General features: G+C 44.1%; 1 protein-coding gene across 6 annotated transcripts in view; it reads right to left on the reverse strand.

Moving 5' to 3' along the window:
- LOC135507774 (protocadherin Fat 1-like) overlaps nt 1-18,213 on the reverse strand; it is a 101,660-nt gene that overhangs the window by 59,699 nt on the left and 23,748 nt on the right. For all 6 annotated transcript variants that reach the window (XR_010450709.1, XM_064927410.1, XM_064927414.1 and 3 more), the window contains exons 3-4: nt 17,161-17,475; nt 5,854-5,915 (exon numbers count right to left, since the gene is read on the reverse strand). Coding sequence is in view for 5 of the 6 variants with exons in the window: in XM_064927410.1 (XP_064783482.1) it covers nt 5,854-5,915; nt 17,161-17,475 (377 nt within the window). In the remaining variant the exon portion in view is untranslated. The remainder of the gene's footprint in view (nt 1-5,853; nt 5,916-17,160; nt 17,476-18,213) is intronic.

Consider the following 18,213-nt stretch of genomic DNA (forward strand, 5'->3'; position numbering starts at 1 on the left):
GTGAAGGCCGTGTCACAGTGGTTCTCAGGCTTTTTGGAATTAAATGTTTACACTTGGTGCGTATTGTTGCGCGTCTGCAACAAACCCCTGGTCAAACGGCGGCCAACTGTCAAGTCTGCCGTCGTGAAACATTAGTGCCTAGACACTTCAGAGGGCATTAATCAAGAAGGTGGCTGAGACTATAGACACTTGGGAAGTTGGTGTAGAGATATGCCTATGAGCAGAACATTAAACTTGCCTCTCTTTCAAGGCTGGGCGAGCATGTCCTAACATGTCTCCCTTGTGGTTTCCTCTCTCTCCCTCCCTCTCTCTCCCTCTCTCTCAATTCAAGGGCTTTATTGGCATGGGAAACATATGTTAACATTGCCAAAGCAAGTGAAGTAGATAATAAACAAAAGATTACACTCAGAGACATTCCAAAAGAATAAAGACATTGCAAATGTCATATTATGTCTATATACAGTGTTGTAACAATAGCAAGGCTATGCTCACTGCGTCTGTACAGTCAAAGTTTTCCTTAAATTTGGGTCAGCCGGGAGGGGGGGGGGACTGGGTGGATGGGGAAAGGGATGGAGTTTATGATGGGGAGGGGTTGGTAGGTGGTGGTGTGTGTACATGCTTGCATCTGTGCATGTGTGCACATGCCAGCGTGTATGCGTGTGAGTGCCACTGGCAGTGGGGGAGGTCTCTGAGTGAGCAAATGCCAGGCTAATCTTGGTGAGCCTGGCATTTGCAAAACTGACCTAAGATCAGCTTATAAGACAAAGGTGGCGGAGGGAAGGTGCGAAGACCTCAAACCCTGGTCTGAACCCCTTTCTCCACAACCACCTGAATATATATATATATATACACATACATACATACATACATACATACATACATAACACACATGTATATATTACACACACACACATAGACACACACACACATACATATACAGTGCCTTGCGAAAGTATTCGGCCCCCTTGAACTTTGCGACCTTTTGCCACATTTCAGGCTTCAAACATAAAGATTTAAACTGTATTATTTTGTGAAGAATCAACAACAAGTGGGACACAATCATGAAGTGGAACGACATTTATTGGATATTTCAAACTTTTTTAACAAATCAAAAACTGAAAAATTGGGCGTGCAAAATTATTCAGCCCCCTTAAGTTAATACTTTGTAGTGCCACCTTTTGCTGCGATTACAGCTGTAAGTCACTTGGGGTATGTCTCTATCAGTTTTGCACATCGAGAGACTGAAATTTTTTCCCATTCCTCCTTGCAAAACAGCTCGAGCTCAGTGAGGTTGGATGGAGAGCATTTGTGAACAGCAGTTTTCAGTTCTTTCCACAGATTCTCGATTGGATTCAGGTCTGGACTTTGACTTGGCCATTCTAACACCTGGATATATTTATTTCTGAACCATTCCATTGTAGATTTTGCTTTATGTTTTGGATCATTGTCTTGTTGGAAGACAAATCTCCGTCCCAGTCTCAGGTCTTTTGCAGACTCCATCAGGTTTTCTTCCAGAATGGTCCTGTATTTGGCTCCATCCATCTTCCCATCAATTTTAACCATCTTCCCTGTCCCCGCTGAAGAAAAGCAGGCCCAAACCATGATGCTGCCACCACCATGTTTGACAGTGGTTATGGTATGTTCAGGGTGATGAGCTGTGTTGCTTTTACACCAAACATAACGTTTTGCATTGTTGCCAAAAAGTTCAATTTTGGTTTCATCTGACCAGAGCACCTTCTTCCACATGTTTGGTGTGTTTGCTTGTGGCAAACTTTAAACACTTTTTATGGATATCTTTAAGAAATGCCTTTCTTCTTGCCACTCTTCCATAAAGGCCAGATTTGTGCAATATACGACTGATTGTTGTCCTATGGACAGAGTCTCTCACCTCAGCTGTAGATCTCTGCAGTTCATCCAGAGTGATCATGGGCCTCTTGGCTGCATCTCTGATCAGTCTTCTCCTTGTATGAGCTGAAAGTTTAGAGGGACGGCCAGGTCTTGGTAGATTTGCAGTGGTCTGATACTCCTTCCATTTCAATATTATCGCTTGCACAGTGCTCCTTGGGATGTTTAAAGCTTGGGAAATCTTTTTGTATCCAAATCCGGCTTTAAACTTCTTCACAACAGTATCTCGGACCTGCCTGGTGTGTACCTTGTTCTTCATGATGCTCTCTGCGCTTTTAACGGACCTCTGAGACTATCACAGTGCAGGTGCATTTATACGGAGACTTGATTACACACAGGTGGATTGTATTTATCATCATTAGTCATTTAGGTCAACATTGGATCATTCAGAGATCCTCACTGAACTTCTGGAGAGAGTTTGCTGCACTGAAAGTAAAGGGGCTGAATAATTTTGCACGCCTAATTTTTCAGTTTTTGATTTGTTAAAAACGTTTGAAATATCCAATAAATGTCGTTCCACTTCATGATTGTGTCCCACTTGTTGTTGATTCTTCACAAAAAAATACAGTTTTATATCTTTATGTTTGAAGCTGGAAATGTGGCAAAAGGTCGCAAAGTTCAAGGGGGCCGAATACTTTCGCAAGGCACTGTATGTATGTGAGTGTGTGTGTGTATATATACATACACACACACACACACACACACACACAGTCAAAAGTTTGGACACACCAACTCATTCAAGGGTGTTTATTTGTACTATTTTCTACATTTTACAGTGAAGACATCAAACATATGAAATAACACAGATGGAAACATGTAGTTACCAAAAAAGTGTTAAACAAATCTAAATATATTTTATATTTGAGATACTTCAAAGTAGCCACCCTTTGCCTTGATGACAGCTTTATAAACTCTTGGCATCCTCCCAATGAGCTCATGAGGTAGTCACCTGGAATGCATTTCAATTAATAGGTTTGCCTTGTTAAAAGTTAATTTGTGGAATTTCTTTCCGTCTTAATGCGTTTGAGCCAATCAGTTGTGTTGTGACAAGGTAGGGGTGGTATACAGAAGATAGCCCTATTTGGTAAAATACAAAGTCCATATTATGGCAAGAACAGCTCAAATAAGCAAAGAAAAATTACAGTCCAGACATGAAGGTCAGTCAATCTGGAAAATGTCAAGAACTTCGAAAGTTTCTTCGAATGCAGTCGCAAAAACCCATCAAGCGCTATAATGAAACTGGTTCTCATGAGGACCGCTACAGGAAAGGAAGACCCATTAGAGTTACCAGTCTCAGAAATTGCAACCCAAATAAATGCTTCAGAGTTCAAGTAACAGACACATCTCAACATCAACTGTTCAGAGGAGACTGCGTGAATCAGGCCTTCATGGTTGAATTGCTGCAAATAAACCACTACTAAAGGACGCCAATAAGAAGAAAAGCATTGCTTGGGCCAAGATACACGAGCAATGGACATTAAACCAGTGGAAATCTGTCCTTTGGTCTGATGAGACCAAATTGGAGATGTTTGTTTCCAACCGCCGTGTCTTTGTGAGACGCAGAGTAGGTGAACATATGAGCTCTGCATGTGTAGTTCCAACCGTGAAGCATGAAGGAGGTGCTGCTGTGGTGTTTTCCTGTGCTTTATTTAGAAGTCAAGGCACACTTCACCAGCATGGATACCACAGCATGCTGCAGTGATACTCCATCCCATCTGGTTTGCACTTAGTGTGTCTATCATTTATTTTTCAACAGCATAATGACCCAATACACCTCCAGGCTGTGTAAGAGCTATTTGATCAAGAAGGAGAGTGATGGGGTGCTGCATCAGATGACCTGGTCTCCACAATCACCTGACCTCAACTTAATTGACATGTTTTTTTAATATAACTAGGCAAGTCAGTTAAGTACAAATTCTTATTTACAATGACAGCCTACCCCAGCCAAACTTGGAAAACTTGTGCGTAGCCCTATGGGACTCCCAACTACGACCGGATGTGATGCAGCCTGGATTCGAACAAGGTACTGCAGTGACGCCTCTTGCACTGAGAGGCAGTGTCTCAGACCACTGAGCCACTCGGGAGCCGTAGGTCTGGGATGAGTTGTAACGCAGAGTGAAGGAAAAGCAGCCAGCAAGTGCTCAGCATATGTGGGAACTCCTTCAGGACTATTGAAAAAGCATTCCAGGTGAAGCTGGTTGAGAGAATTCCAAGAGTGCAAAGCTTTCATCAAAGCAAAGGGTGGCTACATTGAAGAAACTAAAATATATTTAGCTTTGTTTAACACTTTAAGTTACTACATGATTCCATATGTGTCATTTCATAGTTTTGATGTCTTCACTATTATTCTACAATGTAGAAAATATTTTTTTTAAATAAAGAAAAACCCTTGAATGAGTAGGTGTGTCCAAACTTTTGACTGATTATGTATGTATGTATGTATATATGTATGTATGTATGTATGTATGTATGTATGTATGTATGTATGTATGTATGTATGTATGTATGTATGTATGTATGTATGTACGTACGTACGTATGTATAAAGAAGTGTACGAATGTCACTGTGCATTTTAATTTGGCCCCAACATGAAAGAACTGGAGGAGGGCTTTGAGCTTGTTAACATTTAATGTGGTTATTTAACGTCTGCTGGAGCATTTCTTCAAACGGGACAAATGAACAGCGTAGTAATAACAAACGGGCTCTGGCTATGTATTCGTAAAAACAGGAGCCTGTTGGAAAAACACAGCGGCTATCAGCTCTCTTCATCTCTAATTCTACTGTCACACACCAACCAATGCCCCTGAGATTAACCCTCAAGGGTGGCTTTGGACTCTGACTGCCCTGGGAATCTGCTCAGTCGTTCGCACAGAGGGCTCCTGGCCTGGTCACTTTAACAAATTAAAAAATGGCTTTTGGTGTCGAAAGCTTTCCTCTCTCTTGAGGCCTCTGCAACTCGGCACTCAAATCTAAGAGCAGGCCATTTCATTCATCATAGATGTGGTTGGAGAGAATGAGAGAGAGAGGGGGGAGGGAAAGAGAGAGACAGAAAGAGAGAGGAGGAAGAGAAGGAGAAGTGGGAGGCAGTAAAATGTCTCCCTCGGGAGAACAGATCTCTCCCCCTCCTCTCCCTCACTATCTTTACTCTCCAGTCCCAGAATAAAATGAGTGCGTCCCACTGTGTAAATTGAGTATGAAAACACAGGGAGTGGCTGGCATGCGGGCACACATCGGCATTAATTGGCATCCAATGAACCGCAAATTGCATTAACTCCTATAACGATAATTAAGCAGCGCCCAATCTGGTTAATCGATCTTGGCACAAAATTAAATGTGCTGGCGTTAAACGTTCGGTTAGGTTGGGCAGAGGGAATGGAATGAAGTGGGGGGTGGAAGGAGGGTGGGGTTAGAGAAGAAAGAGAGGGAGACACAGAAAGAGAGAGACCTAGCGATAGAGAGAGAAAAAGTGAGCATCCACAAGTTTAAACATCAACCCGGCGTTGAAGGTTTGCTTCCTGCCCCGGCTTGCCCCCCTCGAACCCGTGACGGTACACTGGAGAAGAACAAAGGCACAGTCACCCTGATTCCCCCCTGGAAATCTCAAACGGCGGAATCATGATCCAAAACCCAAACCCCCTTCCGCCGGTTAGTGTGGAACTATGCGCTGCGTCTCTGTGGCCCAGCTTGTTTTGGTTGGCAACACTTGGCGCTCGGCCAAAGCACGTTGGTTGGAGGTTGAAGACAGCCAAGCCTAAAGGCCGTTTCGGCTGAAGAGGTCGTCCTTGAGGGCCTTTCTGATGATTAGCAATGTTGCTAATGCTTCTCCAAACAAACATGAGGGCTCAAACAGACGGACAGACAAGGAAGTAGACCGTTTTTTTCATTCCCCCTCTTCTTTCTCCCTCCCCCTTTGTGTTAGTGGTAGACCAGACAAAACAAGGTGCTTACCTCAAGAATGTGCTCATCCTGCTGTTCTCGATCCAGCTTCCTCGAGGTAGTTGTAACAAGACCTGTTGAGAGAAAAGAGAGGTTTGTTAGTACTATGTCCCCGATCAAAGTATCAATGTTGCATCAATGTTATATCTTCTTACTACAGGACAATGTGATATTCCATTTTCTTGACTTGATGCAATCTTGACTTTGATGCCTCATCAAAATGAAATCACAAAACCACAGAGAAAAAGGCAGCTACTACTTAGAAAAAAAGGCATATTTGTAATGGCAGACAAACTTCATTACAAGACGCATGACGTGCTTCCTAAAGCTAAACAAACACCAAAGCATGAAAGTGCCAGGGTAAATAGCGGATTTACGTTTTTTTTGTGGGGGAAAATCAAGCCCTCCATTCTTTGTTCCCTTGGTTATGTCATCCAACACTTCTTCTAAATGACCTGCGAGAGGAGGAAGGGGCTGAGATACTGACCCTTAGAAAGCCCCCCCCCCCCCCCCGGTCACTTACGCACCCCAGACAGGTCCACTGTCAGCCCCCGTCCGTCCGTCCGCCCGTCCGCCACAAGTGAAATATCGCGGAGGTCCGCTGACGGGCTCTGAAACAAGCGGTGGCCTCTAAAACTCTAACTGAGGCTTATAGTGCAAGCTGAACAAATACAGAGGCGGGCAGTCAAGAGGCAGACACAGTCAACTGCAGCCCCAAGCCCGAGCGCCAGAGTCTCATCTCGTCTGTGTAGGGGTTTCGAATGAGATCCCCATGGTTTGGTTTGAAGGATTTTCGAGATTTGAATCAGATTCAACCAAAGGACAGGGAGAAGAGAGATAATTTTGTTTTAAATATATGGCTACATTATACGAACAGTCTCTTCTCCTCAAATAATAAGCAGCGTATTCTCACTCCCGGCGTAATTGTAACCTTGCAGTAGACATGAGTGCAGAGTAGACGTGCCAGAGCAGACCGCACCAGAGCCGGCTGGTCGACCTGATTATCATAGCAAAAAAAAAAAAAGGATTTCCGAAACCCGAGCCCATCAATGGCACATATGGTGCAAACCAGAATAGCAAGCCCACAACTTACAGCACCTCTCAAAATAGGCCTGCACAGCAAATGAAGGACTCAACTGAGCCAGAGCTCCCCCGGGTGTCATACCTTCCCCTAAAAAGTAACAATGTTCATTTGGAATTTAAAATAAATAAAAAAAACAAAGTGCTATCAGCATTAGAGAAAGACAATGTTTCCCTTGTGTGCTAAGCTAGTTTTTGTTTTGTTTGCAATACATTGAACAAAGCTAATGAAGGCGTTACAAGTTGGAAAAGCTTGTCCGGGAAATTGGGAGCGATTAAGAAAGGAAGGACGCTTGACAACATGCCACTGTCAGGACAAATGCAAGAGCTAAGTCAATGGGCTACACTGTACTGTTGTAATAATGCTGGGTAGTTTGGTCATGGGTAGTGTTATGGGTTGAGACTTGCAGCTTACTGGCGAACAAGGCTCTTTGTAAAAGAAGGTAAGGCATATCGGTGGGGCTGTCCTGAAAACCGGGACAATTTGCAGGGCATCTCAATGGACATAAACAAAGTGATCATATTACCCCCATTTTCCAAAGAATGAAAGAGAGAGTGGCTCTCACACACAAATAGATACACACATATATATATATATATATATATATATATATATATATATATATATATATATATACATATATATATACACACATATACACACACACACACACACATTTCCCAAAGACTGGCAAAGAGAGGGGGTTGCGCTCTCACACACACAAACACACGTTCCCCTTTGTCAAGCTGCCATGTGTGCCAGGCTGAAAATCCTCCACAGCTTTAATTGAAGGGACGGGGGTTGACTCCTCTGCACATCCATCCTAGCGAGAAGCTAAATTTAACTGAGGTACAACTCTTAGGAAAGGTTGCTCTAAATTGATCCGGATGGCTGGAGCCATCTTTATTTTTTTCTTAAAGTATCTTAGCTGTCTCCTAGCTCTCAGGAACGGTCCTTTGATGTGGGGTTAGAAGCGTCAACAACTATGAAGTGGTACTCTTAGCTTAGCGTACGTTCCAATCTTTATCTGAGCCACGGCTCCAGACTTCCAGCCTCTGAAGATCAATTCTGCCTATGGATTGGAAATACACTGCCGCCAGTAAGTACTATACACAGTTTACCAAACATTAAGAACACCTTCCTAATATTGAGTTGCACCCCCCCCCCCCTCCCCCTTCTCTTCTCAGAACAGCCTCAAATCGTCGGGCGTGGACTCTATAAGAAAGCGTTTCCACAGGGAATGCCCAACCCATGTTGACTCCAATGCTTCCCACAGTTGTGTCAAGTTGTCTGGATGTCCTTTGGGGGGGTGGACCATTCTTGATACCTACAGGAAAATGTTGAGCATGAAAAACCCCAGCAGTTCTTGACACAAACTGGTGTGCCTTGCGACCTACTACCATACCTTGTTCAAAGGCACTTACATCTTTTGTCTTGCCCAATCCATGTCTCAATTGTCTCAGGGTTTAAAAATCATTTGTTAATCTATCTACACTGATTGAAGTGGATTTAACAGGTGACTTCAATAAGGGATCATAACTTTCACCTGGATTCACATGGTCAGTCTATGTCATGGAAAGTTTTTTTACAGTCGGTGTATAGCTATAGGGACTAGTCCTAGATACAGAGTACAGACAGAAGTCAACATGACTAAATTGTGTTAAGATTAGAGGAGCTGTACAGCTGTTGGCAGGCTACATATAGGCCTGCAATCAGGCTACATATAGGCCTGCCAACAGGCTACATATAGGCCTGCCATCAGGGAGAAGCTTGCCGTTCCAAACCCAAAAACCAGTTCTCAAAACACACACACACACACACTCACACACACTAGACAGCAGAGAGAAGGTTGCCGTTCTAATCCACAATATAGCGGTCCAACACACACACAAGCCTCCTCAGGAGTGGGCTGAGCCGGGGCCGACAGTAATTACAGCCAGGCTGTTTTGAGAAGAGGGGAAAAACAACAGTTGCAGAAGAGAGGTCGCTCCTCAGCATGTCCTTCAGCACAACCGCGTCTCCAAAATGGAGGCCGGGGGAGCTGGCCGGGACGATGCCGGGCTGGGACGACACAACCCAAGTATTACTTCAGTGATTAGCAGTCTAACAGGGTGACATATATTTAGCTGTCGACTGCAGACGTGTAGGAATCTTGTTGGTGTCTGCAGTGGGTGGTTTAAACCCTCCCCGGTTATGAACAAGCTATATGAGCGCCTTGAGATATTTACCGTAATTGTTGAAAAAATAGCAAAAATCTCCCAGAGATTTCATTATTTGATCTCGGTCGGGATTGCTGTTTTTCTGTTGTGTTGAGGGTAAAAAAATATATATAACGGCCCAGGGCGACTCGTTTTTCTCATAAGGAGAAAACATTTAACCTCTCCTAGCTTCGAGTGCCGAAGACAATAATTTCAACATCTTCGTGTTTCATTGTAGAATCTACCAACTAGCTCCAAGCTAGTCTCCGGGGAGACACAACCAGAACCCAAAATTGAGGTAAAAAACAGCAATTTGTTTCCTGCACTTGTTTCTCTGTCACACAGCCCAAGAAAGCCGTCATTATCCCAAAGTGTGTGTCGCACGGCAAAGTATCCCAAAAGAAGTAGCCCAAAGCATGGCCGACTTGTGTGAGGGGTTCTAAGATAAGGCAGGATTTACAGTTAAGAGTAGAGAAGGGAAGGGGTTGTTTGGGTGTTCCTTTAAAAAGGTGAGCTGCCACACAGAGCCATTGACTGGGGACCATTGATGGGCCTCCGCAGATGTATCATTTAGCTAGGGGAGAAATGCCGCACTTCACACAGCTTACAAAAAGGCCCTTGCATCCCGTAAGAGCCCACTTCACACGTACAAACAGGGATGCAGACAAGGACACAGATTCACACAACAAGATAGAAACCGCCACACACTCGGACAGGGACGTACTGACAGGCACACACACAGACACAGTGTAAGTGGACTCAGACAATACCCTCCCATGACCCTCCCACACCTGCTGCTAAGAGGGGGTCTTTGTGAAAATGGCTAGCATTTAGCGAAGGAGAGAGAGACAGCTATATCACTCCAAAACTAAAATGCCTGCCTCGCTCCCTTAAACGCGCACACACACAAACACACACACACACACACACACACACACACACACACACACACACACACACACACACACACACACCCCAAGGAAGGATAGGGATGCTTCAGAGGACCATGCTCCCTACCTCATTACCCTCCTACCAGGTAGCTAATAGGACTCATCTAATGGATATTCATAAGAGGGCATATAAGCAAACAATGCATGCGTCCCTAATGGAAACCTATTCGCTACATAGTGCACTTCTTTTGACAGTGGGCCCTGGTCAAAAGTAATGCAGTAAGTAGGGAATGGGTTCCCATTAGGGACACAAAAAGAGGGACCCCTACTATGAGCTCACCGTCTCTCTGTAGACAGTTCTCGAATAGGACAGATACAGGAGATCTGGGAAAATATATAATCTCCAAAACTAATATTCATATGATGGAAGCTGAGGACTATTGGAAGCTTGGGAATTTTCCCCCGACAGGATGTGCAGGACTGACGATAAGCAGAAGCACAAGGAAGTACAGTTGCTTACGACCACGAACAGAAATAAATATTGACACTGAAGGAAAGCAATTTCGGGGACCAATTTTTATAAGGTCAATGTCATCTGTGGTCGTGGTACATTGAAAGCGTGTCAGAGCCACCTGGGTGTTACTGATTCTGATTACCATTGTTAAATATGACGGGGGGGGGGGGTCGCATTCACAGGACACCAAACGAAAGACAACTGGCTAAAACAGTGAGGGACTTCTCCAAGGAGCGGCACACATTTTCATCTCCCGTTGCAAAACATTGTGCTAACGGTGTCCCAATAGGAATGCAGCACCTATCTGTTTTTTTATTGGGGGGGGGGTGTTCTCTCCAGATGCCTGCTTGAGTGTGTGATTGATGTATGGGTTGGTGACGAGGATGAGTAATTGGATACTGTGGAGCTGATTACCAGCTGGGGTCTACATACTGGCTATACTGCTTATATTATGCCTGAATGTAATGTGTCTGGCTTCAATTTAGAAGGAGGGAGGGAGAAACAGAGAGAGGGAGGTAAGAAGAGAAAGGTAGAGCTAAATAGACAGTGAAAGACTGGAAACACCTTGTGTGTGAGTGAGAAAACACCAATCCCAGGCAGACGACAGCCATGTTTTTTTTAATGTTTTTTTTTTTTTACATGGGCTCCTGTGTACATTCCCGTTCTCAGTCACGCGCTGAAGACAGACAGTCTGGCCGGTGTGCCAGGATGTAGATTCAGCTGTTCCCAGAGAGAGGTGAGGGAGGTGCTTAGGAGCTTAGGAAGGGGCGAGCCGGGAGGAACAGGTGTCCTAAGTCCATACTTAATGAACCTCGAAGCCTAGTGCTATAGGCCTCCCTCACACACTCAAACAGAGAGACAGACGGACACACACACACACACACACACACACACACAGAGAGACAGAAAAACACCCTACAAAAGGTTCAGGTGTGAAGCTGTGGATTAGTTTTCCCTGAGAAAAGTATACTCCATCCCTTTCCTTTCTCGCTCCTTTAACAACATTTGGTGTCTCGTGCTCGTTGTTCGGACCCCGAATAGCAGGAAACGGCGGGAAGTTGTTGGTGGTATTATCCATTTCCTATCTGGCTTCCCCTCGCGCTCAGCCTGGGCGCTTTGATAAAACGCGGGTGCACATTGTCAGATGTTTTTTCTCTCCCCTTTTCTAATAGAGAAGGCGCCGCTGAAAGCTGATATGAGTATATCGCGGAGTGGATGATTTGAAGCCCGGACCCCACCGGCTATTTTTGGGGGTTTTTCCTGTTCCAACGGCTTTTCATACAACTACCGGCATTAGAAATGCATATAAAAGCTGTCAGAGGAAACCATGCTTGCCAACGCAATACCGAGATATTCCTTTTCAATTTACTACAATGACTGGCTCTCTGATCCGGACTCGCTAGGAGGAGGCGTTAAGCACTCATTTTCAATGGTGGCCAAAACATTTTTTTTAAATAATCATAATAATAATAATCACCTGGGTTTATCTTTCCCATTCATTTCAATACGTTGGGTCACCTGCTGCCGCCAAATGCGGGGGAAACAATGTGGTCCACACACAACTCTGTCCCACACAGGACATGCCATTGTCAGGACTAAAAGAGGAGGCAGAACTAAGTGAATGGGCTATGCTGTACTGTTGTCAAGTGAAGAACATTGAGTGCCTCATTGTGAAAGGGGAGGTTTTGTGTGTTTGCGCTCCAAGGCTAACTTTCATACAACAGACTATACAATAGTCTCTTGGGCAAGGACAGTGTTTGATCCTAGGGAACCTTGAACCTATCATCCTAAAAGAGAGTCCTAGAGGGATCGTAGTTAAACACTGAAATACTGAACCAGAGACTATTGGTGCTCTTGCTCTTTACAGATCACAATGATCATCACCTTTATCATAATCATCAGCACGTGATCTATCACCTTTGGACTACATAGGATTGCCAGCCGGTTAGAATTAGGCTATCGCAGACTCTGCGATATTCTTGTGACCTTTGGCTGACCTCTCCCACTCACTCCCTGTTTCCTGAGTGCAAAGTGTATATCCGACGAGAAGTCACGGCTGTTTGAGCACAACCTCCAGTTCCTGACATTGTTTAAAGCCCAGTCCAAACCGTCGCAGCAGGCTGCCTTCGTCATTTAAATCCCACTTTCGCCAGGTATCATTGACAGTAACAATCTTCCTAGTCTCCCTCTATGCAGGTAGGCAGCTCACGTCCACCTCTCCCTGACGACCGCCCGAGAACTACCCCCCAGGTCGCTTTTTAACGAGAGGCCAAAGCTTTGTCGCGATTTAAAAAGTGGAGAGTGCACGTGAGAGTGGAGGCTTGTACAGAGCAGAAGGTGGGTAACTCGATAACTCTACTTCTATAAGAGCTCGCTGGGGGTCAAGCCGAGCGAGGGTGGGGAAAAACAGAAATGTGTTTTCCGGCCGGAGCTGTGTTTGAAAAGGACGCTGAACCCACAGAGAGAGAGAGGGGGAGGGATGAATGAGAGAGGAGGCAGGGAGGGAATCCTGTGGTATGTGTATCATGATAAACCTGATCCGCTTCAACACAGCGAGAGGGTGGGTTAGCACTAGATCAGGTGAAGGAGAAAGGGGGAGAGTCGTTCACACCAGCTCTGGATACACACCACTGAGTTATGTGAGGAGGCACATACAACGCTACAAACACAGACTGCATACATACATTGATGGTCAAGGAGTCAATCTCACAAAGCAGACACTATTCAAGTGACCCAATTCTCCTTGGCGTCTTCGAAAGACTGGGGGAAAGAAAACATTCAAACAGCGGGGAGGAACTCTTTTTATTCCAGACCAAGCGAAACACCAAAACCCATGAATTCCCATTGTCAGCTTTCTCCGAATGGGAATGCCATGGTGTCTTGCAAGAGAGAAGGAGAGAGCTGGCCTTGCACTTAAATGAAACCCCTAGAGTTACAGGGAACAGCCGGACTTGTTTACTCTGCAGAAATAAAGTAAGCCTTTCGTCCAGGGATTTAGCCAGCCGATACGGGGACTGCACAGGGACGAGGGCAAGGTGACACAAAAGCAGCCAGGAGATGAAGCCTTCATCTGCGTTTGAAGCCCTCAGACTGTAGGGCAATAAGCTACAGGAGGAAAATGCTAGCTTTAATGATAGCTAGCTAGTTAGCTAAGCTACACGTGTCTGCAATGCTCACCAAAATAGGGAAAAGGGTGACCCAAAAGTGGCATGAGAAGAAGCCTTCATCTCTCTGCATTTGAAGCTGTCAGACTTTAAAGCAGACGGCTGAAGGGAAGAAATGTTAGCTTCAAAGCTAATAAGATAGCTAGCTACGCGTGTGTATGCAACGTTTGCCAAAACCCACACATACAACACACACAATTGTTTTCCTTTATTTTTTCCCCCACCCCTTTCTAGAGCTTTGTAGATATGCCAAAACAGGGCCTTGCTCCCATTGCTGTTTTTGAACATATAACTACAGAGCGTGCTCTCCTGTAATATGTGGGGAGAATGCCATATTGAGTTGATAATGTCGACCGGGTACGAAGCCAATGTTCATCCATCTTAATGGTAGTGATATGGAAAATTAAAAGATAATGTGTCCCATTCGCTTCTGAACATCCAGTGACGATGTTTCAGCAACAGCTGAGATGCTCTCTCTCGCTCTCTCTCTCTCCATGTAGAAGTGATTCAGTTAAGTTTCTTTGAACAAATGTGTCCCATTCACTTCTGAATATTACAGTTAATGTATTCAGCGACAGTTGAGATGCACTCAACCCCCCCCCCCTCCCACACACTCTCACTTTCTCCTCCAGAGAAATTACACAAACACATACACGGGGGCAGCGATTTAGTTAAAGTTTCTCTTTGTACAAGCCACCTCTTTGTCGAACCTGACGCTAGGAGCCCTGGTGTTCCACTGATAAAAAAATAAATAAGTATAAAACTTTGATATGCATGAATGGGTTTCATCCCTCGCTCACCACCGTCCTTCGTGTGAACCATTTGAGAAGACCGACAAAGCAACCGGAGCAGCGGTGCGTGTTTGGAACATAAACAGGTAGACTCAGTAGCCCCGTAAAGCTTTGAGTTTCATAAATACCCCGTAATCCGGAAGGGGGGACATATTTGCTGGTAATATGTAGGCTAAGTAGAAGCATTCGGTTCAAAGAGCAAGTTGAAATCTGCTCTGTGGTAGCTAAATAGGGTAGTTTTGGAACTTCCAAGAACAATGCGTCGAAAGACCGTGACTCATATCGGATGCATTAGGAAGAAAGAACGTGGAGTTTCAATCCAGACTTTGAATGGGAGGCAAAAACACCCAACTACAATACACTACGGTGGAAGCGACTATGGGGCCGATCTTGAGCAGCTAACCGGAAAATAGACAAACCGACACGTCAAATTCACTTTCTCAGACACACCTTTGGGTTTTCAACAGTTGAGCGGAGACGTGCTTTCTATCTCAAGAGGTCAAAAGAAAATCATTGGATGTCAGTCCAAATCAATGGCCGGGGTCAAATATGGATCTGTCCATTGATCAATGGACCAATGGAGCTCTTAAGGGAACACAGTATAATAGAATCAGACAATCCTGTTAAAACGTTGGGTGAAATTAAACCTCTTTGGCTGATCAGATCTTATGTGATTAATCACCGGTGTGCATCCATGTCTAGGCTGGTCTGCCCTATATACTATACTATTCTACAGATAGGAGAAACTCAAATCAAGGCCAAGTCCTAAAATCCAACAACGGCTATTATCTCGACAGCATGAGTCTGGCGAACTCATCTCGACTAGTCTATACTGTAAATCACTTCAAGAATGCCTGCTCCACTGCTCCACTTCAAGAATGCCTGCTCCGTTGCAAGATAAATACACTTTGCCCACTGTGTTCAGGATGTCTTATCTGTCTAAGTGGAATCTTACAGTCAACCCACACACACACCCACACACCCACACAAACCTTCCACCTCCCACACAACTGCCACCTTCATGATCAAACCTATGCCTAAATGATCTAAATGCAGCCAAATATGTATTAGAAAGAAGAAAAAAAACGGAGGAAAAAACGTTATTTTTCTTTCTCCCCTTTATTATCTGTCTCTCCTTGGAGAGTTGCCATCAGTCGGGAAAGCCAGAGAGAGCATGCTATATGACGAACCCTTATTTGGTCAAGAACATTTACATTGGCCCCTGCTATAACAAAAATAACCACAGTTTGTTGATGGGAGGACCGCCTTTTGGATTATGGGACCACACAAGTCAATGGGGGAAATTGGAGAGACGACTGCTCTACCGCCCATTCCTCATGTCAGTTTAAATGAGTACTTGCATTTAAAGCAACAAGAGACAAGTACGCAAAACTCAGAGGAAGGATTTAAATGGAGTTTGTTAATTAGCAGCTACTGAAAGACATACAAGGTTGAACAATGCAATCAAAGTAAACAAGCGTGTTTGTAATAACAATGCTGTGTTAATTATTAAAAGGGGACATACAAATCTAATTTTGCTGATTGACTTGATTCAGTCTAGCAGACTTTTCATATTGAGCCGCTGCTTTGGTAACTACTGTAATTCCATAACTGGGCATGGGACCTGCAGATAAGGCATTTGAAGTCCAGACTGAATTGTAATGAAAGCCAACTGAACAAAGTCAAGCTCTATGATATTATACTAATAAATCACATATATATATATATATATATATATAATAACATGGTATCTGTCCAACTGAATATAAAGTGTGAATAATTCCTCAAAACCCCACCAAAAATAAGTCCTCTGAAGAAAGAAAAACTACAACATCCATATTCAAATACTTCAGCTTCCATTTCAAAAGCTTCAGTTTGCAACGTGTACTCCTTTTACTACTATTTCCCCTCATGTTGAAGTCAAATCACTGTCTGCACCAGTGGGCTTTACCCCCTCAAGAATAACGATGAAATATTCAACATTCGTCCATTTTTAGAACACCATATGTGAACACACTGTGCTCTGTGGTTAGTGGGGAAAACCCCTGTAGACAGCACTCTTATCGACCATGCTAAAATTACGTGGGCATACTGGAGATACTGAAGGCTTCTTATAAAACAAGAACATAAATATTGATATCACCTAGATAACCTACAACTGGCCCCATGTACCATCAAAGTCTCAAAGGGCAATTGAACATCTATTCTTTCTGCATTTATTCTATATGGAGAAGCGATATTCACGACCTTGTGAGAGGAGTTGGATTCTTTCAAGTGATTAAATTGGACATGACATTACATACACTCGACTCTCAGTTGGTATGTAGCCTATTGCCTACAATCTGTTAGGCAATGGTTAATTGATTGCTGGCCACACATTATACGTGGGAGGATAAATCCAAGGCGTTGTACATGCTTCGTGTTCATATTACAGAGCACACTTTGTCTATTCCACATTGGAATAGACAAAGCAAATGTGAAGCAAAAGACAAGGCCATTTCCAATACATTTCATTGTACCACAAATGGATAACACTAATAACACGCATGAACTTAACTGGCTGTCAATACACTTCATTTAAAGCATAGTAGCACTACACGTTTGCCTGCGAGAATTCAATTCCACCTTGGGAATCAATAAAGTTCAATTCAGCAAAGTGGCGGCCTTTGCCTTCGTCTTACCCATCTTGGAGTTGATGGCGAAAAATCCCTGGGGGTTGCCACTGGTGATCTTGTAGGAGAGCTTGTCGCCGGCCCGGGCGTCCGGGTCCACCGCCTCGATCTGGATGATGGACACGTCCTTGGGTGAGTTTTCCGCAACCGATGGGTAGTAGACGGGCTCAGATGTCTGCGGCGCATTGTCGTTGACGTCCTGGACCTCCACGTAGACCTCCACGAAGGCCGAGAGGGGCACCACGCCGCCGTCCGTGGCGTACACAGTCAGCCAGTAGTGCGGGGTGGTCTCGTGGTCCAGGAGTTCCTGGGTTCTGATGACCCCTGGGAGAAAGAACGAGAGAATCATTAGTTCTTAGGGCTCTTTTATTATGAAAGATACATAAATATATATATTTTTTTATATGGAAAACCAAAGGGATAGCCTCCTTTTTTTCAATTTTCGCCTAAATGACATACCCAAATCGAACTGCCTGTAGCTCAGGCCCTGAAGCAAGGATATGCATATTCTTGGTACCATTTGAAAATAAACACTTTGAAGTTTGTGGAAATGTGAATTGAATGTAGGAGAATATAACACAATAGATCTGGTAGAATAAAATACAAAGAGAAAACCAACTAGTGTTTTTTTACCACCATCTTTGAAATGCAAGAGAAAGGTCACTGTTATAGCTGTCACTCTGGTTATAATTCCGATAGTGTCCACAAGATGGCAGCGGTGTATGTGCAAAATTTCAGATGGATAACTTGAAGAATGACTGACCTACAAGACTTTTAGTGTGAAGTCCCCAGAGTCATTTGGGCAAATCGTGAAGGAAACATTCACATTCATATTCCATTTTTCTGCAGGAATATCATCAAATCTGTATACTTGGACTTTGATTCAGCTTTCCAAGTATTAGTAGCCATATTATAGGTTAAACATTTGCAAAACCATGACATATACATGGTTTCCGGATACTCCCGTAAAGCACAGCTCATTGGCTATCTAGCTAGCTTTGATTGACCCCGATTGGTGCTTATTTGAGAAAGATACAGCCATTCAAGTGATGGCCGCCTGAG

The sequence above is a fragment of the Oncorhynchus masou genome, chromosome 21, assembly GCF_036934945.1.
Source record: "Oncorhynchus masou masou isolate Uvic2021 chromosome 21, UVic_Omas_1.1, whole genome shotgun sequence".
Taxonomy (NCBI): Eukaryota; Metazoa; Chordata; class Actinopteri; order Salmoniformes; family Salmonidae; genus Oncorhynchus; species Oncorhynchus masou.